Raw genomic sequence first — 22,904 nt, 5'->3', positions numbered from 1 at the left:
AGGTTACAATTAGGGTTAGAGTTAGGGGTTAGGGAAAATAGGATTTTGAATGGAAATCGATTTTGTGTGTGTGGTTCTGTAGTGTTGAAGGCTGGGGCTCTGTGTGTGTGGTCTCACCAGGTTCTGTAGTGTTGAAGGCCGGGGCTTTGTGTGTCTGGTTCTGTAGTGTTGAAGACCGGGGCTTTGTGTGTCTGGTTCTGTAGTGTTGAAGACCGGGGCTTTGTGTGTCTGGTTCTGTAGTGTTGAAGGCCGGGGCTTTGTGTGTGTGGTTCTGTAGTGTTGAAGGCCGGGGCTTTGTGTGTGTGGTCTCACCAGGTTCTGTAGTGTTGAAGGCTGGGGCTTTGTGTGTCTGGTTCTGTAGTGTTGAAGGCTGGGGCTTTGTGTGTGTGGTCTCACCAGGTTCTGTAGTGTTGAAGGCTGGGGCTTTGTGTGTCTGGTTCTGTAGTGTTGAAGGCTGGGGCTCTGTGTGTGTGGTCTCACCAGGTTCTGTAGTGTTGAAGGCCGGGGCTTTGTGTGTGTGGTCTCACCAGGTTCTGTAGTGTTGAAGGCTGGGGCTTTGTGTGTCTGGTTCTGTAGTGTTGAAGGCTGGGGCTTTGTGTGTGTGGTCTCACCAGGTTCTGTAGTGTTGAAGGCTGGGGCTTTGTGTGTCTGGTTCTGTAGTGTTGAAGGCCGGGGCTTTGTGTGTGTGGTCTCACCAGGTTCTGTAGTGTTGAAGGCTGGGGCTTTGTGTGTCTGGTTCTGTAGTGTTGAAGGCTGGGGCTTTGTGTGTCTGGTTCTGTAGTGTTGAAGACCGGGGCTTTGTGTGTCTGGTTCTGTAGTGTTGAAGGCTGGGGCTTTGTGTGTGTGGTCTCACCAGGTTCTGTAGTGTTGAAGGCTGGGGCTTTGTGTGTCTGGTTCTGTAGTGTTGAAGGCCGGGGCTTTGTGTGTCTGGTTCTGTAGTGTTGAAGGCTGGGGCTTTGTGTGTCTGGTTCTGTAGTGTTGAAGGCTGGGGCTTTGTGTGTGTGGTCTCACCAGGTTCTGTAGTGTTGAAGGCCGGGTCTCTGGTGCTGCTGGTCTCAGTGGAACGGTCGTTGATCACCTCCGCCGGCACTTTGTGGACTTTCTTCTTTTTCTTCTGCAAACACACAGGAGACCAGGAAGCATCATTCAACACACACACATGGTCCACATGATGGTCAGAGACCAGGAAGCATCATTCAACACACACACATGGTCCACATGATGGTCAGAGACCAGGAAGCATCATTTAACACACACACATGGTCCACATGATGGTCAGAGACCAGGAAGCATCATTCAACACACACACATGGTCCACATGATGGTCAGAGACCAGGAAGCATCATTCAACACACACACATGGTCCACATGATGGTCAGAGACCAGGAAGCATCATTCAACACACACACATGGTCCACATGATGGTCAGAGACCAGGAAGCATCATTCAACACACACACATGGTCCACATGATGGTCAGAGACCAGGAAGCATCATTCAACACACACACATGGTTCACATGATGGTCAGAGACCAGGAAGCATCATTCAACACACACACATGGTCCACATGATGGTCAGAGACCAGGAAGCATCATTCAACACACACACATGGTCCACATGATGGTCAGAGACCAGGAAGCATCATTCAACACACACACATGGTCCACATGATGGTCAGAGACCAGGAAGCATCATTCAACACACACACATGGTCCACATGATGGTCAGAGACCAGGAAGCATCATTCAACACACACACATGTTCAGAGACCAGGAAGCATCATTCAACACACACACATGGTTCACATGATGGTCAGAGACCAGGAAGCATCATTCAACACACACACATGGTCCACATGATGGTCAGAGACCAGGAAGCATCATTCAACACACACACATGGTCCACATGATGGTCAGAGACCAGGAAGCATCATTCAACACACACACATGGTCCACATGATGGTCAGAGACCAGGAAGCATCATTCAACACACACACATGGTCCACATGATGGTCAGAGACCAGGAAGCATCATTCAACACACACACATGGTCCACATGATGGTCAGAGACCAGGAAGCATCATTCAACACACACACATGGTCCACAACATGGTCAGAGACCAGGAAGCATCATTCAACACACACACATGGTTCACATGATGGTCAGAGACCAGGAAGCATCATTCAACACACACACATGGTCCACATGATGGTCAGAGACCAGGAAGCATCATTCAACACACACACATGGTCCACATGATGGTCAGAGACCAGGAAGCATCATTCAACACACACACATGGTCCACATGATGGTCAGAGACCAGGAAGCATCATTCAACACACACACATGGTCCACATGATGGTCAGAGACCAGGAAGCATCATTCAACACACACACACATGGTCCCACATGATGGTCAGAGACCAGGAAGCATCATTCAACACACACACATGGTCCACATGATGGTCAGAGACCAGGAAGCATCATTCAACACACACACATGGTCCACATGATGGTCAGAGACCAGGAAGCATCATTCAACACACACACATGGTTCCACATGATGGTCAGAGACCAGGAAGCATCATTCAACACACACACATGGTCCACATGATGGTCAGAGACCAGGAAGCATCATTCAACACACACACATGGTCCACATGATGGTCAGAGACCAGGAAGCATCATTCAACACACACACATGGTCCACATGATGGTCAGAGACCAGGAAGCATCATTCAACACACACACATGGTCCACATGATGGTCAGAGACCAGGAAGCATCATTCAACACACACACATGGTCCACATGATGGTCAGAGACCAGGAAGCATCATTCAACACACACACATGGTCCACATGATGGTCAGAGACCAGGAAGCATCATTCAACACACACACATGGTCCACATGATGGTCAGAGACCAGGAAGCATCATTCAACACACACACATGGTCCACATGATGGTCAGAGACCAGGAAGCATCATTCAACACACACACATGGTCCACATGATGGTCAGAGACCAGGAAGCATCATTCAACACACACACATGGTTCACATGATGGTCAGAGACCAGGAAGCATCATTCAACACACACACATGGTCCACATGATGGTCAGAATGAAGGATGTTGGTTTCCATGATTGCCTTAATTTCTTACCCTTGTTTATGTGTTCTCTCATACATTGTGTGTGTGTGTGTGTGTGTGTGTGTGTGTGTGTGTGTGTGTGTGTGTACCTCGATGTGTTTTTGTGGTGCAGCGCTGTGCTCTGTAGAGACGGTGTGTGTGTGTGTGTGTGTGTGTGTGTGTGTGTGTGTGTGTGTGTGTGTGTGTGTACCTGGATGTGTTTTCGTGGTGCAGCTCTGTGCTCTGTAGAGACGGTGTGTGTGTGTGTGTGTGTGTGTGTGTGTGTGTGTGTGTGTGTGTGTGTGTGTGTGTACCTGGATGTGTTTTCGTGGTGCAGCTCTGTGCTCTGTAGAGACGGTGTGTGTGTGTGTGTGTGTGTGTGTGTGTGTGTGTGTGTGTGTGTGTGTGTGTGTGACCTGGATGTGTTTTCGTGGTGCAGCGCTGTGCTCTGTAGACACGCTGGGTAACTGTTCCTCTTCAGCCATCCTGCTGGATGAACTATGAACTCTGCCGTTGCCATAGTACCTGACCAGCAACACAGACAGAGAAGTTACAACACCCACTATAACAGTCACCTCTCACTGCCAACTGTGGCAAAGACAAAGTAAAAGCCAGGGTGAGTTAGCACTTTGACGACAGGATTTTAATGTAGATTCGGACGGTTTTAAGTGAACAAAATTGGCCAGTCCTATTTTAACATTTCTGCCATGTCCTAAGTCTTCCAGCCAGGTTTGAGTCTGTTTGTCCTCTTAGTGCTGTCTGGCTGGTCGTTGTTTAGTCTGGATGTGAGTCTGTTTGTCTTCTTAGTGCTGTCTGGCTGGTCGTTGTTTAGTCTGGATGTGAGTCTGTTTGTCTTCTTAGTGCTGTCTGGCTGGTCGTTGTTTAGTCTGGATGTGAGTCTGTTTGTCTTCTTAGTGCTGTCTGGCTGGTCGTTGTTTAGGCTGGATGTGAGTCTGTTTGTCCTCTTAGTGCTGTCTGGCTGGTCGTTGTTTAGTCTGGATATTTTTGAAGACTGTGTTAGCTGCACCTCCCCAGCTTAATGAGCTTTTAATGTAGCTAGCTAACTGACTGGAGCACAGCTTCTACCATGCAAATCAGGAATGTTGTGGTTAAAGCACTCCCATTCTGCTAGCGGTAGGAACACATTCTGTTAGCATAGCAGCGGTAGGAACACAACACATTCTGTTAGCATAGCAGCGGTAGGAACACATTCTGTTAGCATAGCAGCGGTAGGAACACAACACATTCTGTTAGCATAGCAGCGGTAGGAACGCAACACATTCTGTTAGCATAGCAGCGGTAGGAACGCAACACATTCTGTTAGCATAGCAGCGGTAGGAACGCAACACATTCTGTTAGCATAGCAGCGGTAGGAACACAACACATTCTGTTAGCATAGCAGCGGTAGGAACAAAACACATTCTGTTAGCATAGCAGCGGTAGGAACACAACACATTCTGTTAGCATAGCAGCGGTAGGAACACATTCTGTTAGCATAGCAGCGGTAGGAACACAACACATTCTGTTAGCATAGCAGCGGTAGGAACACATTCTGTTAGCATAGCAGCGGTAGGAACACAACACATTCTGTTAGCATAGCAGCGGTAGGTATTTACGTATATGGAAGCGACCCTAGTTTGTAAAGAAGCAGGCAACTTCTCCCAAACGGTTAAATCCCGTCCCGACTTCCTTGTAAATCTTCTCATAATTAAACTTCACCAGACCATGCAGACATGTTTTATACTAATACGTGAGCTGTGTTTTCAGAGGAATTGTTTAAGGGAAGTGAATTTTGAATATCTGTCATATATATATATTTTTCTACTGTATTATTGACTGTATGTTTTGTGTAACTCTGTGTTGTTGTATGTGTCAAACTGCTTTGCTTTATCTTGGCCAGGTCACAGTTGTAAATGAGAACTTGTTCTCAACTTGCCTACCTGGTTAAATAAAGGTGAAATAAAAATAAATAAATAAATAAATATAGGAGAATTATCTGCATATAGTGATATGGTATGAGAAGAGGATTTAAATCAGTATAGGAGAAGCAATTACATTCTGCATCAGACGTAGTGATAAAGGCTCTAGCGACTAAGTGAATGCCGTTGGGGATCGGCCGTCTCCTTGTCTACATCGCTGACAAATAGGGAATGGACTGTATGCCGTTAGTAGAAACCATAGCGACTGGGTTAGCGTATAACACACACGAACCATATCGATAAAATGATTTCCCAAAAACCAAATTTCTCCAAAAACAGCCTACAAATACTGTCATTTCAAGCCTGTGAAATGCCTTCTCAGCATCTAGACACAGCTGTTGTGTTTCATGTATTACCTGCATTAAATCGTCTGACAGTGTGAGCTGCAAGGCAACCTTTTATAAAACCTGACTGGTCCAGTATCCAAATACCTTTCCATCCGTTAAAGCAAAATACTTTTCAATACAATTTTTGGGTCAAATTATTTAAAGATATCAGACAATCATTTGCACAGTGTGTGTGATCTTTCCCTTTCTTTGGCAGTAGAGAGATTAATGAGTTAGTATGCTCGTGATTTATTTATTTTTTTGTCGATGGCCGATGAAATTGACTCCAATAATACTGGTCCTAAAATGCCCCAAAAATGTAGTAACAGCTCAGGTAGAATGCCATCCAGGCCAGGTGATTTGTAGTAACAGCTCAGGTAGAATGCCATCCAGGCCAGGTGATTTGTAGTAACAGTTCAGGTGGAATGCCATCCAGGCCAGGTGATTTGTAGTAACAGCTCAGGTGGAATGCCCTCCTGGCCAGGTGATTTGTAGTAACAGCTCAGGTAGAATGCCATCCAGGCCAGGTGATTTGTAGTAACAGCTCAGGTAGAATGCCATCCTAGCCAGGTGATTTGTAGTAACAGCTCAGGTAGAATGCCATCCTAGCCAGGTGATTTGTAGTAACAGTTCAGGTGGAATGCCATCCAGGCCAGGTGATTTGTAGTAACAGCTCAGGTAGAATGCCATCCTAGCCAGGTGATTTGTAGTAACAGTTCAGGTGGAATGCCATCCTAGCCAGGTGATTTGTAGTAACAGCTCAGGTAGAATGCCATCCTAGCCAGGTGATTTGTAGTAACAGCTCAGGCAGAATGCCATCCTAGCCAGGTGATTTGTAGTAACAGCTCAGGTAGAATGCCATCCAGGCCAGGTGATTTGTAGTAACAGTTCAGGTAGAATGCCATCCTAGCCAGGTGATTTGTAGTAACAGCTCAGGTAGAATGCCATCCTAGCCAGGTGATTTGTAGTAACAGCTCAGGTAGAATGCCATCCAGGCCAGGTGATTTGTAGTAACAGCTCAGGTAGAATGCCATCCTAGCCAGGTGATTTGTAGTAACAGCTCAGGTAGAATGCCATCCTGGCCAGGTGATTTGTAGTAACAGCTCAGGTAGAATGCCCTCCTGGCCAGGTGATTTGTAGTAACAGCTCAGGTAGAATGCCATCCAGGCCAGGTGATTTGTAGTAACAGCTCAGGTAGAATGCCATCCTAGCCAGGTGATTTGTAGTAACAGCTCAGGTAGAATGCCATCCTAGCCAGGTGATTTGTAGTAACAGCTCAGGTAGAATGCCATCCTAGCCAGGTGATTTGTAGTAACAGCTCAGGTAGAATGCCATCCAGGCCAGGTGATTTGTAGTAACAGCTCAGGTAGAATGCCATCCTAGCCAGGTGATTTGTAGTAACAGCTCAGGTAGAATGCCATCCTGGCCAGGTGATTTGTAGTAACAGCTCAGGTAGAATGCCATCCTAGCCAGGTGATTTGTAGTAACAGCTCAGGCAGAATGCCATCCTAGCCAGGTGATTTGTAGTAACAGCTCAGGCAGAATGCCATCCTGGCCAGGTGATTTGTAGTAACAGTTCAGGTGGAATGCCATCCAGGCCAGGTGATTTGTAGTAACAGCTCAGGCAGAATGCCATCCTGGCCAGGTGATTTGTAGTAACAGTTCAGGTGGAATGCCATCCTGGCCAGGTGATTTGTAGTAACAGCTCAGGCAGAATGCCATCCAGGCCAGGTGATTTGTAGTAACAGTTCAGGTGGAATGCCCTCCTGGCCAGGTGCTTTGTAGTAACAGCTCAGGTGGAATGCCATCCTAGCCAGGTGATTTGTAGTAACAGCTCAGGTAGAATGCCATCCAGGCCAGGTGATTTGTAGTAACAGCTCAGGTAGAATGCCATCCTAGCCAGGTGATTTGTAGTAACAGCTCAGGTAGAATGCCATCCTAGCCAGGTGATTTGTAGTAACAGCTCAGGTAGAATGCCATCCTAGCCAGGTGATTTGTAGTAACAGCTCAGGTAGAATGCCATCCTAGCCAGGTGATTTGTAGTAACAGCTCAGGTAGAATGCCATCCTAGCCAGGTGATTTGTAGTAACAGCTCAGGTAGAATGCCATCCTAGCCAGGTGATTTGTAGTAACAGCTCAGGTGGAATGCCATCCAGGCCAGGTGATTTGTAGTAACAGCTCAGGTAGAATGCCATCCTAGCCAGGTGATTTGTAGTAACAGCTCAGGTAGAATGCCATCCTAGCCAGGTGATTTGTAGTAACAGCTCAGGTAGAATGCCATCCTAGCCAGGTGATTTGTAGTAACAGCTCAGGTAGAATGCCATCCTAGCCAGGTGATTTGTAGTAACAGCTCAGGTAGAATGCCATCCAGGCCAGGTGATTTGTAGTAACAGCTCAGGTGGAATGCCATCCAGGCCAGGTGATTTGTAGTAACAGCTCAGGTGGAATGCCATCCTGGCCAGGTGATTTGTAGTAACAGCTCAGGTAGAATGCCATCCTAGCCAGGTGATTTGTAGTAACAGCTCAGGTGGAATGCCATCCAGGCCAGGTGCTTTGTAGTAACAGCTCAGGTGGAATGCCATCCTGGCCAGGTGATTTGTAGTAACAGCTCAGGTGGAATGCCATCCAGGCCAGGTGATTTGTAGTAACAGCTCAGGTAGAATGCCATCCAGGCCAGGTGATTTGTAGTAACAGCTCAGGTAGAATGCCATCCTAGCCAGGTGATTTGTAGTAACAGCTCAGGTGGAATGCCATCCAGGCCAGGTGATTTGTAGCAACAGCTCAGGTAGAATGCCATCCTAGCCAGGTGATTTGTAGTAACAGCTCAGGTAGAATGCCATCCTGGCCAGGTGATTTGTAGTAACAGCTCAGGTGGAATGCCCTCCTGGCCAGGTGATTTGTAGTAACAGCTCAGGTGGAATGCCATCCAGGCCAGGTGATTTGTAGTAACAGCTCAGGTGGAATGCCATCCTGGCCAGGTGATTTGTAGTAACAGCTCAGGTAGAATGCCATCCAGGCCAGGTGATTTGTAGCAACAGCTCAGGTGGAATGGGGGAGGGGGCGTGTAGACCTGTAGCCAGGGAGACTTCACCGAAATTCCTCAGCCTCTTTATGCCGAGGTGAAGGAGAGTTTCTAAGCGTTGAAAGTAAGTCGCAGGGTAACGGGATAGATCAGAAAAGACGGCATGCCCTGCGGGTACAACTCCCTCTGGACATCTGCAAATGCTTTCCTTTCGCTCATTGGTGAAGGCAGCTGAAGTCTGCATAAAAACGTAAGGTTCTCCCGCCATCTTGGACGGGCGCATTCTTTCTTGCTTCCAGCGCTCCTTGTAGAATAGCGTTGAGGTCTTGGTATCGGAGAACGTTGAAGAGCATGAAGGTCTGGGGGTTGTCCTTCTTCCTTTCCATTTGAATCGGAGTAGTACCAAGTGACGGAATCCATTTGGGAAGGATTTCTTGCAGGAAAGCAATCGCATCACCTCCCTCTTCCCCGGTTTGTAGAAATCCCCGTGACCCACACGTTATTGCGTCTGTCTTGATCCTCAAGCGACGCCATTTTTGAACCCGCATCTTCTCAAAATCCAAAGTGCAGATGTTCACGTCCCTTTTTAGGCTCCTTTTGTCTCAGTCTGAATGTGATGAACCTTTTCTATTAAATCTGGATCTGATTCCAGGTCCATCTGATCTCAAAAAAAGGTAACAACTTGTTCCCTCACTGCTTGAATTGCTGCACCAACAGGACGTGTAACCACCTCCTCCATCCTCTCCTGTTGTTCAGCTAAAGCTAACGAGATGCCGTTGCTAAAGCTAACGAAACGCCGTTGCTAAAGCTAACGAGACGCCGTTGCTAAAGCTAACGATGAGACGCCGTTGCTAAAGCTAACAAAACGCCGTTGCTAAAGCTAACGAGACGCCGTTGCTAAAGCTAACGAGACGCCGTTGCTAAAGCTAACGAGACGTCGTTGCTAAAGCTAACGAGACGCCGTTGCTAAAGCTAACGAGACGCCGTTGCTAAAGCTAACGAGACGCCGTTGCTAAAGCTAACGAGACGCCGTTGCTAAAGCTAACGAGACGCCGTTGCTAAAGCTAACCAGACGTCGTTGCTAAAGCTAACGAGATGCCGTTGCTAAAGCTAACAAAACGCCGTTGCTAAAGCTAACGAGACGCCGTTGCTAAAGCTAACGAAACACCGTTGCTAAAGCTAACAAGATGCCGTTGCTAAAGCTAACGAGACGCCGTTGCTAAAGCTAACGAGACGCCGTTGCTAAAGCTAACGAGACGCCGTTGCTAAAGCTAACAAGATGCCGTTGCTAAAGCTAACGAAACACCGTTGCTAAAGCTAATAAGATGCCGTTGCTAAAGCTAACGAAACACCGTTGCTAAAGCTAACGAGACGCCGTTGCTAAAGCTAACAAGATGCCGTTGCTAAAGCTAACGAGACGCCGTTGCTAAAGCTAACAAGATGACGTTGCTAAAGCTAACAAGATGCCGTTGCTAAAGCTAGCATCAGTAGTAACTTCAGTTGTTTTCTGGTTGTTCATTTGACATTTTTGGGTGGGTGAACCCGTATGTTTCTTGCTCCCACCCCCCCCCCCCCCCCCCCCCCCCCCTAGACATTTCCACCAACATTTAAACTAGAAAGTATAAAACCTTGGAAGTAGATAACCTCAATAAAAATATAGAATGATGAACTGTCGCCAGGAGTCTTCAGTCTTCTGACCGTTGCGTTTTTGTAGGTCACGTAACTCTCCAATGCCCAGCCTTTCTGAAGGAGCCATTTAGCCATGAGGATGAATGTATGACCTTGTGTGAGACAGTATAGTGTTATTAGTGTGTCCCTCTGCTTGACTGATAGACTTACATCAGAGGTCCACCTCCATTATACACCACTATCACTTTCCTGTTGCTCTCCTCCTTACTGTACTTCTATCCCAAAATGGCACCCTTTCCCCTATAACACTCTGGTCTAAATTAGTGCACTAAATAGGGAATAGGGTGCCATTTGGGACACAGCAGCAGACTGTCATTAAAGTCATGGGAAAACTGTTTTATTTTGCTTTCACCATGGAGACAAATAGAGAATTTGTCATGGTCACAGTCGTCGTAAGTTATGATGAAATGAGGTGTTAATGCTAAACACTGTTTATTGTGTGTCAGTTATGAAAACATGTACAAACCTGCCTGGAGGGATAATTGACGTTGCATCACAAACGGGCACCATATGTAGTGCACTACTTTTGACCAGGGTGGAGTAGGGTGCCATTTGGGACACTACTTAGGCTACCGAACAACCCAACTACACATATCCACTGAAATGATGACCTTAAAATACTTTGACGCCCTTTGAAAGTGTGTGGACGTCCCAAGAACAATAAAACACAAGGTCCATTTTTATGACTGAAATATGGTTCCAGTCATCCAGTTTAAAAAAGAAGCAGGGATTTGAGACTAAGAGCCGGTCCACCAGTTTGTTTTGATTGGTCTTCCCTCTGAGACGGCAAAGAGAGAGATAACAACCAGCAGTACAGAGAGAGAGAGAGATAGCAACCAGCAGTACAGAGAGAGATAACAACCAGCAGTACAGAGAGAGAGAGAGATAACAACCAGCAGTACAGAGAGAGATAGCAACCAGCAGTACAGAGAGAGATAACAACCAGCAGTACAGAGAGAGATAACAACCAGCAGTACAGAGAGAGAGAGAGAGAGATAACAACCAGCAGTACAGAGAGAGATAGCAACCAGCAGTACAGAGAGAGATAACAACCAGCAGTACAGAGAGAGAGAGAGAGAGATAACAACCAGCAGTACAGAGAGAGAGATAGCAACCAGCAGTACAGAGAGAGAGATAGCAACCAGCAGTACAGAGAGAGAGAGATAGCAACCAGCAGTACAGAGAGAGAGATAGCAACCAGCAGTACAGAGAGAGAGATAACAACCAGCAGTACAGAGAGAGAGATAGCAACCAGCAGTACAGAGAGAGAGATAACAACCAGCAGTACAGAGAGAGCGAGATAACAACCAGCAGTACAGAGAGAGAGATAACAACCAGCAGTACAGAGAGAGAGAGATAACAACCAGCAGTACAGAGAGAGAGATAACAACCAGCAGTACAGAGAGAGAGAGATAACAACCAGCAGTACAGAGAGAGAGAGATAACAACCAGCAGTACAGAGAGAGAGATAACAACCAGCAGTACACAGAGAGAGATAACAACCAGCAGTACAGAGAGAGAGATAACAACCAGCAGTACAGAAAGAGAGAGAGAGATAACAACCAGCAGTATAGAAAGAGAGAGAGAGATAACAACCAGCAGTACAGAGAGAGAGATAACAACCAGCAGTACAGAGAGAGAGATAACAACCGGCAGTACAGAGGGAATGTCTTATTATTAGAAATAAGGAGAGATTGCTGACTCACATCACTGAGAGAGAGAGAGAGAGAGACAGAGAGATATTATGGACCTGTCAAACAACACTAATTGTATTAGTCACATTACACATCACAGCCCAGCTCCACACTACAGAACAGAACACACCACTAGTGTCGGTCCAAACCTCATAGAACCAGTTCTGTTGTCTTTCCCACTAGTGTAGGTCCAAACCTCATAGAACCAGTTCTGTTGTCTTTCCCACTAGTGCAGGTCCAAACCTCATAGAACCAGTTCTGTTGTCTTTCCCACTAGTGTCGGTCCAAACCTCATAGAACCAGTTCTGTTGTCTTTCCCACTAGTGTCGGTCCAAACCTCATAGAACCAGTTCTGTACTACAGCCAGACATCATCCTGTGTGTTTGGACTAAAACAAGATATCAACAGTTTTTACAAGCCAGTTAAAAAGGGGAACATCCCACTACAAAGTAATTAAAGTGTTTATTCTTTAACGAGGTAACGGGCAGATTTACAGAACCACTACTAAACAAACTAAAGGTTGTCCAAGGCAGCGGAGCGACTGAGGCGCGTGGATGAAACCCCAGCAGCCAGTAAAAGGGGGAGAGATGCCCATTTTTCATTCAGAACCACCACTAGGGTTGCAAAATTCTGGTAACATTCCCCAAATTCTCAGGTGTTCTAGAAATCCCTGTCAGGAGGGAACAAGCAGGAAATTCAGAAGTCCTCCTGGAATTTTGCAACTTTAACCACTAGAGAACAGAATAACAACTCACTCTAGAACCCCCCGCGCTGCAGCCATGGTGGTAGGATCCTCCACGTCCATCTCAGGGTTGGTATAGCCCAGCGTCCCCGAGTAGCTAACATCCTGAGAGAGAGAGAGAGTTAAAGAGAAGGAGGGAGAGAGAGAGAGAGAGAGAGAGAGAGAGAGAGAGAGAGAGAGAGTTAAAGAGAAGGAGGGAGAGAGAGAGAGAGAGAGAGAGTTAAAGAGAGAGTGTAGGGAGAAGGAGGGAGAGGGGAGAGAGAGAGAGAGTTAGAGAGAGAGTGTTAAAGAGAAGGAGGGAGAGGGGGAGAGAGAGAGAGAGTTAGAGAGAGAGTGTTAAAGAGCAGGAGGGAGAGGGGGGGAGAGAGAGAGAGAGAGAGTGTTAAAGAGAAGGAGGGAGAGGGAGAGAGAGTTAGAGAGAGAGTGTTAAAGAGAAGGAGGGAGAGGGGGGGAGAGAGAGAGAGAGAGTGTTAAAGAGAAGGAGGGAGAGGGAGAGAGAGAGAGAGTTAGAGAGAGAGTGTTAAAGAGAAGGAGGGAGAGGGGGGGAGAGAGAGAGAGTGGTAGGGAGAGTTAAAGAGAAGGAGGGAGAGAGAGAGAGAGAGAGAGGGGAGAGAGTTAAAGAGAAGGAGGGAGAGAGAGAGAGAGAGGGGAGAGAGTTAAAGAGAAGGAGGGAGAGAGATAGAGAGAGAGAGAGAGAGAGAGAGAGAGAGAGAGAGAGAGGGAGAGAGAGAGAGTTAAAGAGAAGGAGGGAGAGAGAGAGAGAGAGAGAGAGAGAGTGTTAAAGAGAAGGAGGGAGAGGGGGAGAGAGGGAGAGAGAGAGAGTGTTAGAGAGAAGGAGGGAGAGGGGGAGAGAGAGAGAGAGGTAGGGAGAGAGAGAGGGAAGAAAGAGAAGGAGGGAGAGAGAGAGAGAGAGAGAGAGTTAAAGAGAAGGAGAGAGAGAGAGAGAGAGAGAGAGAGAGAGAGAGAAAGAGAAGGAGGGAGAGAGAGAGAGAGAGGTAGGGAGAGTTAAAGAGAAGAAGGGAGAGGGGGAGAGAGAGAGGTAGGGAGAGTTAAAGAGAAGAAGGGAGAGGAGGAGAGAGAGAGAGAGAGAGAGAGGTAGGGAGAGTTAAAGAGAAGAAGGGAGAGGAGGAGAGAGAGAGAGAGAGAGAGAGGTAGGGAGAGTTAAAGAGAAGAAGGGAGAGGGGGAGAGAGAGAGGTAGGGAGAGTTAAAGAGAAGAAGGGAGAGGAGGAGAGAGAGAGAGGTAGGAGAGTTAAAGAGAAGAAGGGAGAGGAGGAGAGAGAGAGAGTGAAATGGCTAAATGGGGGGCTTTCATCAGGCCTCTGGCGTCATGGGACAGCCCTTTTCTACTGTTCCGAATAAAAACCCCACCTGAGGAAATCCGTACCTCGATCACCGAGGGGGCAAAGGTTGGAGTAGAGACCACCAAAAACCTCAGTCTAAGCTAAGGTTGTAATGGTTGTTGAATTCCTAACCAAACCATGTGGAGCATTGGCTACACGGGTGCAAATGGTTCAACTCTGAGACTATCGATCCCGACAGAATAAGAGCAAATCTTCCATACTAATTACTAGTCTGCAGCTGGAAATTATATCGACCTGGAATGCGAATACGGACAAGCGCCGAAATATCTATTCTATAAGAACATTTTGGAATGGGACTCTTGACGTATCCATTCTAACCACGAGCGACTTCATGGAAGCAGAGAGACGATCAGATGAACTTTCCAACAGAAAGACGGACGATGCCAACAGAGATCACGACGACACACTGAGCGTAAATATATATTGATTGCAATTATTCCCGAATGAGTGAGCGTTCATGTGCAAAGGATTAGTATTTTAAAATAATGTAATTAGCAACTGTGTAGTGACTCTTGTCTTTCCCGCCCTTTTCAGTCCACACCCACTTCCCTTTGTCCACCAAGCCGTCATATCGGCTCAGCCCACTAGGGAACCTCCCCTATCATTTCCTTGTGACCATATCTACTGTTTGTTTGTTTGTTTATGCATTTCTGTGATTATTTAGTTAGTTAGTAAATAAATGATTAAGACAATTGATGTATGGATGATTCATAGTGAAGACTGGGTTCGTGCAGATAACCAATGATTTACGACGTTCGGAATGAGACTAACGTGAGGTAAAGAATAATTAATTAATTAGAAGACTAATTGATCAGATTTTAAAATATCTGAAAAGTTATATTAGGAAAATTATAACTTTGTAATCTGAAGATTTTCCTTGGTGCCCCAACTTCCTAGTTAATAACATTTACATAATTAGTTTAATAACGTCATAATAATTACAGAGAATTGATTTGATAAAATAACAGTCTTCAATTTAATGATGCCAAAGACACGACAGGGGAAACCGAAGAGACTACAGCAAGGAGGGTATCACTGACTGGACAGTACAGGAGAGACTGAAGAGACTACAGCAAGGAGGGTATCACTGACTGGACAGTACAGGAGAGACTGAAGAGACTACAGCAAGGAGGGTATCACTGACTGGACAGTACAGGAGAGACTGAAGAGACTACAGCAAGGAGGGTATCACTGACTGGACAGTACAGGAGAGACTGAAGAGACTACAGCAAGGAGGGTATCACTGACTGGACAGTACAGGAGAGACTGAAGAGACTACAGCAAGGAGGGTATCACTGACTGGACAGTACAGGAGAGACTGAAGAGACTACAGCAAGGAGGGTATCACTGACTGGACAGTACAGGAGAGACTGAAGAGACTACAGCAAGGAGGGTATCACTGACTGGACAGTACAGGAGAGACTGAAGAGACTACAGCAAGGAGGGTATCACTGACTGGACAGTACAGGAGAGACTGAAGAGACTACAGCAAGGAGGGTATCACTGACTGGACAGTACAGGAGAGACTGAAGAGACTACAGCAAGGAGGGTATCACTGACTGGACAGTACAGGAGAGACTGAAGAGACTACAGCAAGGAGGGTATCACTGACTGGACAGTACAGGAGAGACTGAAGAGACTACAGCAAGGAGGGTATCACTGACTGGACAGTACAGGAGAGACTGAAGAGACTACAGCAAGGAGGGTATCACTGACTGGACAGTACAGGAGAGACTGAAGAGACTACAGCAAGGAGGGTATCACTGACTGGACAGTACAGGAGAGACTGAAGAGACTACAGCAAGGAGGGTATCACTGACTGGACAGTACAGTGTAGAGACTGCAGAGTCTACAGCAAGGCAGGGTACTAACTTGTTCTGGTACAGCTACCAGGTTTGGCTGGCAGGGTGAGGCTACAGCGAGGTGGTTATGAGTGACTGGGCTGAGGTTACAGTGAGGATGGTTAGAGTCTGGCAGTCGAGGTGAGGTTACAGCTGAGGTGGTAGCAGTACAGGAGAGACTGAAGAGTCTACAGCGAGGAGGGTATCAGTGACTGGGCGAGGTTTCAGTGAGAGACTGGTTAGAGACTACTGCGAGTGAGGGTATCAGTGACTGGACACAGTGTAGAACCAGAGTCTGGGTGAGGGTACTCACGTGTGGTGGTAACGACCAGGTTTGGCTGGCAGGATGAGGTTTCAGTGAGGTGGTTAGAGTCTGGGTGAGGTTTCAGTGAGGTGGTTAGAGTCTGGGTGAGGTTTCAGTGAGGTGGTTAGAGTCTGGGTGAGGTGAGGTTACAGTGAGGTGGTTAGAGTCTGGGTGAGGTTTCAGTGAGGTGGTTAGAGTCTGGGTGAGGTTTCAGTGAGGTGGTTAGAGTCTGGGTGAGGTTTCAGTGAGGTGGTTAGAGTCTGGGTGAGGTGAGGTTTCAGTGAGGTGGTTAGAGTCTGGGTGAGGTTTCAGTGAGGTGGTTAGAGTCTGGGTGAGGTGAGGTTTCAGTGAGAGTGGTTAGAGTCTGGGTGAGGTTTCAGTGAGGTGGTTAGAGTCTGGGTGAGGTTTCAGTGAGCGGGTTAGAGTCTGGGTGAGGTTTCAGTGAGGTGGTTAGAGTCTGGGTGAGGTTTCAGTGAGGTGGTTAGAGTCTGGGTGAGGTTTCAGTGAGGTGGTTAGTTTGGGTGAGGTGAGGTTACAGTGAGATGGTTAGAGTCTGGATGAGGTTTCAGTGAGGTGGTTAGAGTCTGGGTGAGGTTTCAGTGAGGTGGTTAGTTTGGGTGAGGTGAGGTTACAGTGAGGTGGTTAGAGTCTGGGTGAGGTTTCAGTGAGGTGGTTAGAGTCTGGGTGAGGTTTCAGTGAGGTGGTTAGAGTCTGGGTGAGGTTACTGTGAGGTGGTTAGAGTCTGGGTGAGGTTTCAGTGAGGTGGTTAGAGTCTGGGTGAGGTTACAGTGAGGTGGTTAGAGTCTGGGTGAGGTTTCAGTGAGGTGGTTAGAGTCTGGGTGAGGTTTCAGTGAGGTGGTTAGAGTCTGGGTGAGGTTTCAGTGAGGTGGTTAGAGTCTGGGTGAGGTGAGGTTACAGTGAGGTGGTTAGAGTCTGGGTGAGGTTTCAGTGAGGTGGTTAGAGTCTGGGTGAGGTTTCAGTGAGGTGGTTAGAGTCTGGGTGAGGTTTCAGTGAGGTGGTTAGAGTCTGGGTGAGGTTACAGTGAGGTGGTAGAGTCTGGGTGAGGTTTCAGTGAGGTGGTTAGAGTCTGGGTGAGGTTACAGTGAGGTGGTTAGAGTCTGGGTGAGGTTTCAGTGAGGTGGTTGGAGTCTGGGTGAGGTTTCAGTGAGGTGGTTAGAGTCTGGGTGAGGTTTCAGTGAGGTGGTTAGAGTCTGGGTGAGGTTTCAGTGAGGTGGTTAGAGTCTGGGTGAGGTTTCAGTGAGGTGGTTAGAGTCTGGGTGAGGTTTCAGGGAGCCTCAGGGCTCAGCTTGGTGTTGGTTATGAGGAATCCTTGTGGTTTTGTCAGCCTGCTGTGAGTTATAGGAGAGCACTGTGGTTTATAACGAGGGTTATAGTTCGGTTAGACAGAGAGGCTGCGTCCCAAATGGCACCCTATTCCCTATATAGTGCACTACTTTCAACAAGAGTCATATTCCCTTTAGAATGCACTACTTTCAACCAGAGCCCATGCCATTTGGGCCATAGCCAGAGTGGACTGGGCCCGGGCCAGAGCTGGGGTTTGACCGGACTACTGTGTGTGTGTGTGTGTGTGTGTGTGTGTGCTGCACGGCGGGTTTCTTTGTGAGTGTGCCAGGTGCAGGTGGTGGGTCGGTGTCCGTCCTGTCAGGTGCTGGGTTTTGGTCACTGCCAGACAGCCCACGCCAAGGCTAACAGAGCGTCACCACGGTTACCCAGACCCAGCATGCAGCCCAGACTGGGAGAGCAGCCAACGATCACAGGGCAGGGAGGTGTGTGTGTGTGTGTAAGTACTTGTAAGTCTGCATTTGACAGCGTGATTGTGGGCAGGTGTGTCTTTGTGAAGCCAGGATCAGTAACTACCACTACACGTGTGAAGCCAGGATCAGTAACTACCAGGACATGTGAATCCAGGGTCAGTAACTACCACTAGACGTGTGAATCCAGGGTCAGTAACTACCACTACACGTGTGAAGCCAGGGTCAGTAACTACCAGGACACCTGTGAAGCCAGGATCAGTAACTACCAGGACACCTGTGAAGCCAGGATCAGTAACTACCACTACACGTGTGAAGCCAGGATCAGTAACTACCACTACACGTGTGAAGCCAGGATCAGTAACTACCACTACACGTGTGAAGCCAGGATCAGTAACTACCAGGACACGTGTGAAGCCAGGGTCAGTAACTATCAGGACACGTGTGAATCCAGGATCAGTAACTATCACTACACGTGTGAAGCCAGGATCAGTAACTATCACTACACATGTGAAGCCAGGATCAGTAACTACCACTACACGTGTGAAGCCAGGATCAGTAACTATCACTACACGTGTGAAGCCAGGATCAGTAACTACCACTACACGTGTGAAGCCAGGATCAGTAACTATCAGGACACGTGTGAAGCCAGGGTCAGTAACTATCACTACACGTGTGAAGCCAGGATCAGTAACTACCAGGACACGTGTGAAGCCAGGATCAGTAACTACCAGGACATGTGTGAAGCCAGGATCAGTAACTATCAGGACACGTGTGAAGCCAGGGTCAGTAACTACCACTACACGTGTGAAGCCAGGATCAGTAACTACCAGGACACGTGTGAAGCCAGGATCAGTAACTACCACTACACGTGTGAAGCCAGGATCAGTAACTACCAGGACACGTGTGAAGCCAGGATCAGTAACTATCAGGACACGTGTGAAGCCAGGATCAGTAACTATCACTACACGTGTGAAGCCAGGATCAGTAACTATCAGGACACTAGTGAAGCCAGGATCAGTAACTACCACTACACGTGTGAAGCCAGGATCAGTAACTATCAGGACACGTGTGAAGCCAGGGTCAGTAACTATCACTACACGTGTGAAGCCAGGATCAGTAACTATCACTACACGTGTGAAGCCAGGATCAGTAACTATCAGGACACGTGTGAAGCCAGGATCAGTAACTACCAGGACACGTGTGAAGCCAGGGTCAGTAACTACTTACTTACTGAAGCCAGGATCAGTAACTATCACTACACGTGTGAAGCCAGGATCAGTAACTACCACTACACGTGTGAAGACAGGATCAGTAACTACCACTACACGTGTGAATCCAGGGTCAGTAACTATCAGGACACGTGTGAAGCCAGGATCAGTAACTACCACTACACGTGTGAAGCCAGGATCAGTAACTACCACTACACGTGTGAAGCCAGGATCAGTAACTACCACTACACGTGTGAAGCCAGGGTCTGACACATGTTCTGACGCACCAGGGCTGTCCACGTTGTGTGTCCCAAGTCGGTTCCACCGAAGTGGATGACTATCATGTATTCACGGCCAGACCTCGTCTTGACAAGAGAGAATATTCCGGAACCCTTCCATTGAAAACAGCTCATCCACATTTCTCCCTCCTGTAGTCATCTAGCCAGCTACATTGTGTAATTGCATAGTAAATATTTGCTTCAGTAGGATTATGAGATAGGATCTTATCAATAAATAAAGTAAATAAAAAACACACAACATTGTGAGGTGTTGTATAATCATGTTATATAATCACCTTCCGGTGTAAAAAAAAACATGGAAATTAAAAACTAAAAAAAAAATGTTTTAAGTGAGAATAGGCATTGGTCTAAAGCCCAAAAAAGAAAGGAAATTCACATGAGCACCACAATGCCTATTCCAGCCATGCTCTACCAAGGTTTTCCAGCACCACAATGCCTATTCCACCCATGCTCTACCAAGGTTTTCCAGCACCACAATGCCTATTCCACCCATGCTCTACCAAGGTTTTCCAGCACCACAATGCCTATTCCACCCATGCTCTACCAAGGTTTTCCAGCACCACAATGCCTATTCCACCCATGCTCTACCAAGGTTTTCCAGCACCACAATGCCTATTCCACCCATGCTCTACCAAGGTTTTCCAGCACCACAATGCCTATTCCACCCATGCTCTACCAAGGTTTTCCAGCACCACAATGCCTATTCCACCCATGCTCTACCAAGGTTTTCCAGCACACAGTGTTGACCTGCTACAGTAACTATGTTGGTATTGTTCTTCAAACTGAGTAGGCAGGTTACTTAGGATTCAGACCTTCTCAAACAGTCTAATTCAATGGAATTTACAGCGTCCTGCTATTAAAATGATTTATACCGGTATAAATAATGAACAAAAATATAAAATCACAGGAATTACCAGTGACCTGCTCAATAAGGAAGTGTTCAGATGAAGCAGATGCTAAACTACAGGACTGTTTTGTTATCGCAGACTGGAACATGTTCCGGGATTCTTCCGATGGCATTGAGGAGTACATCGCATCAGTCACTGGCTTCATCAATAAGTGCATTGAGGACGTCGTCCCCACAGTGACCGTACGTACATACCCCAACAAGAAGCCATGGATTACAGGCAACATCCGTACTGAGCTAAAGGGTATAGCTGCTGCTTTCAATGAGCGGGACTCTAACCCGGACGCTTATAAGAAATCCCGCTATGCCCTCCGATGAACCATCAAACAGGAAAAGCATCAATACAGGACTAAGATCGAATCCTACTAAACCGGCTACGATGCTCGTCGGATGTGGCAGGGCTTGAAAACTATTACGGACTACAAAAGGAAGCACAGCCGCGAGCTGCCCAGTGACACGAGCCTACCAGACGAGCTAAATAACTTCTATGCTCGCTTCGAGGCAAGCAACACCGAAACATGCATTAGAGCATCAGCTGTTCCAGACGACTGTGTGATCACGCTCTCCGTAGCCGATGTGAGTAAGACCTTTAAACAGGTCAACATTCACAGACAGATTACCAGGACGTGTACTCCGAGCATGGGTTGACCAACTGGCAAGTGTCTTCACTGACATTTTCATCTTGTCCCTGACCGAGTCCGTAATACCAACATGTTTCAAGCAGACCACCATAGTCCCTGTGCCCAAGAACACTAAGGTAACCTGCCTAAATGACTACCAACCTTTAGCACTCACGTCTGTAGTCATGAAGTGCTTTGAAAGGCTGGTCATGGCTCACATCAACACCATTATCCCAGAAACCCTAGACCCACTCCAATTTGCATACCGCCCCAACAGATCGACATATGATGCTATCTCTATTGCACTCCACACTGCCCTTTCCCACCTGGACAAAAGGAACACCTATGTGAGAATGCTGTTCATTGACTACGGCTCAGCGTTCAACACCATAGTGCCCTCAAAGCTCATCACTAAGCTAAGGACCCTGGGACTAAACACCTCCCTCTGCAACTAGAGATCCTGGACTTCCTGACGGGCCGCTCCCAGGTGGTGAGGGTAGGTAACAACACATCTGCCACGCTGATCCTCAACATGGGGGCCCCTCAGGGGTGTGTGCTCAGCCCCCTCCTGTACTCCCTGTTCAACCATTACTGCACGGCCAGGCACGACTCCAACACCATCATTAAGTCTGCCGACAACACAACAGTTTTAGGCTTGATCACAACAATGACGAGACAGCCTATAGGGAGGAGGTCAGAGACCTGGCCGTGTGGTGTCAGGATAACAACCTCTCCCTCAACGTGATCAAGACAAAAGAGATGATTGTGGACTACAGGAAAAGGGGGAACGAGCACATCTGCCATTCTCATCGACGGTGCTGTAGTGGAGCAGGTTGAGAGTTTCAAGTTCCTTGGCGTCTACATCACCAACAAACTATCATGGTCCAAACACACCAAGACAGTCGTGAAGAGGGCACGACAACACCTTTTCCCTCTCAGGAGACTGAAAAGATTTGGCATGGGTCCCCAGATCCTCAAAAAGTTCTGCAGCTGCACCATCGAGAGCATCCTGACTGGTTGTATCACTGCCTGGTATGGCAACTGCTCGGCCTCCGACCGCAAGGCGCTACAGAGGGTAGTGCGTACGGCCCAATACATCACAGGGGCCAAGTTTCCTGCCATCCAGGACCTCTGTACCAGGCGGTGTCAGAGGAAGGCCCTAAAAATTGTCAGACTCCAGCCACAATAGTCATAGACTGTTCTCTCTGCTACCGCACGGCAAGCGGTACCAGAGTGCCAAGTCTAGGTCCAAAAGGCTTCTGAACAGCTTCTACCCCCATGCTTAAGACTCCTGAAACTCTAATCAAATGGCTACCCAGACTATTTGCATTGTGTAGTCAGCCGAGGGAGGTCAGTATGTACTACTATCCTAGTGGTGTAGTCAGCCGAGGGAGGTCAGTATGTACTACTATCCTAGTGGTGTAGTCAGCCGAGGGAGGTCGGTATGTACTACTATCCTAGTGGTGTAGTCAGCCGAGGGAGGTCGGTATGTACTACTATCCTAGTGGTGTAGTCAGCCGAGGGAGGTCAGTATGTACTACTATCCTAGCGGTGTAGTCAGCCGAGGGAGGTCAGTATGTACTACTATCCTAGTGGTGTAGTCAGCCGAGGGAGGTCAGTATGTACTACTATCCTAGTGGTGTAGTCAGCCGAGGGAGGTCGGTATGTACTACTATCCTAGTGGTGTAGTCAGCCGAGGGAGGTCGGTATGTACTACTATCCTAGTGGTGTAGTCAGCCGAGGGAGGTCAGTATGTACTACTATCCTAGCGGTGTAGTCAGCCGAGGGAGGTCAGTATGTACTACTATCCTAGTGGTGTAGTCAGCCGAGGGAGGTCGGTATGTACTACTATCCTAGTGGTGTAGTCAGCCGAGGGAGGTCGGTATGTACTACTATCCTAGTGGTGTAGTCAGCCGAGGGAGGTCGGTATGTACTACTATCCTAGTGGTGTAGTCAGCCGAGGGAGGTCGGTATGTACTACTATCCTAGTGGTGTAGTCAGCCGAGG

The 22,904-nt window shown here is 47.6% G+C and overlaps 1 protein-coding gene across 3 annotated transcripts in view; it reads right to left on the bottom strand.

Moving 5' to 3' along the window:
• The window catches only part of LOC106588030 (palmitoyltransferase ZDHHC1), a 55,843-nt gene that overhangs the window by 6,061 nt on the left and 26,878 nt on the right, over window positions 1-22,904 (bottom strand). For all 3 annotated transcript variants that reach the window (XR_014382869.1, XM_082969848.1, XM_082969847.1), the window contains exons 8-10: window positions 12,595-12,686; window positions 3,546-3,654; window positions 1,012-1,114 (exon numbers count right to left, since the gene is read on the bottom strand). Coding sequence is in view for 2 of the 3 variants with exons in the window: in XM_082969848.1 (XP_082825974.1) it covers window positions 1,012-1,114; window positions 3,546-3,654; window positions 12,595-12,686 (304 nt within the window). In the remaining variant the exon portion in view is untranslated. The remainder of the gene's footprint in view (window positions 1-1,011; window positions 1,115-3,545; window positions 3,655-12,594; window positions 12,687-22,904) is intronic.

This window comes from Salmo salar, chromosome 26 (genome assembly GCF_965601325.2).
Source record: "Salmo salar chromosome 26, fSalSal1, whole genome shotgun sequence".
Lineage (NCBI taxonomy): Eukaryota > Metazoa > Chordata > Actinopteri > Salmoniformes > Salmonidae > Salmo > Salmo salar.
This window is presented reverse-complemented; position numbering and strand designations above follow the sequence as displayed.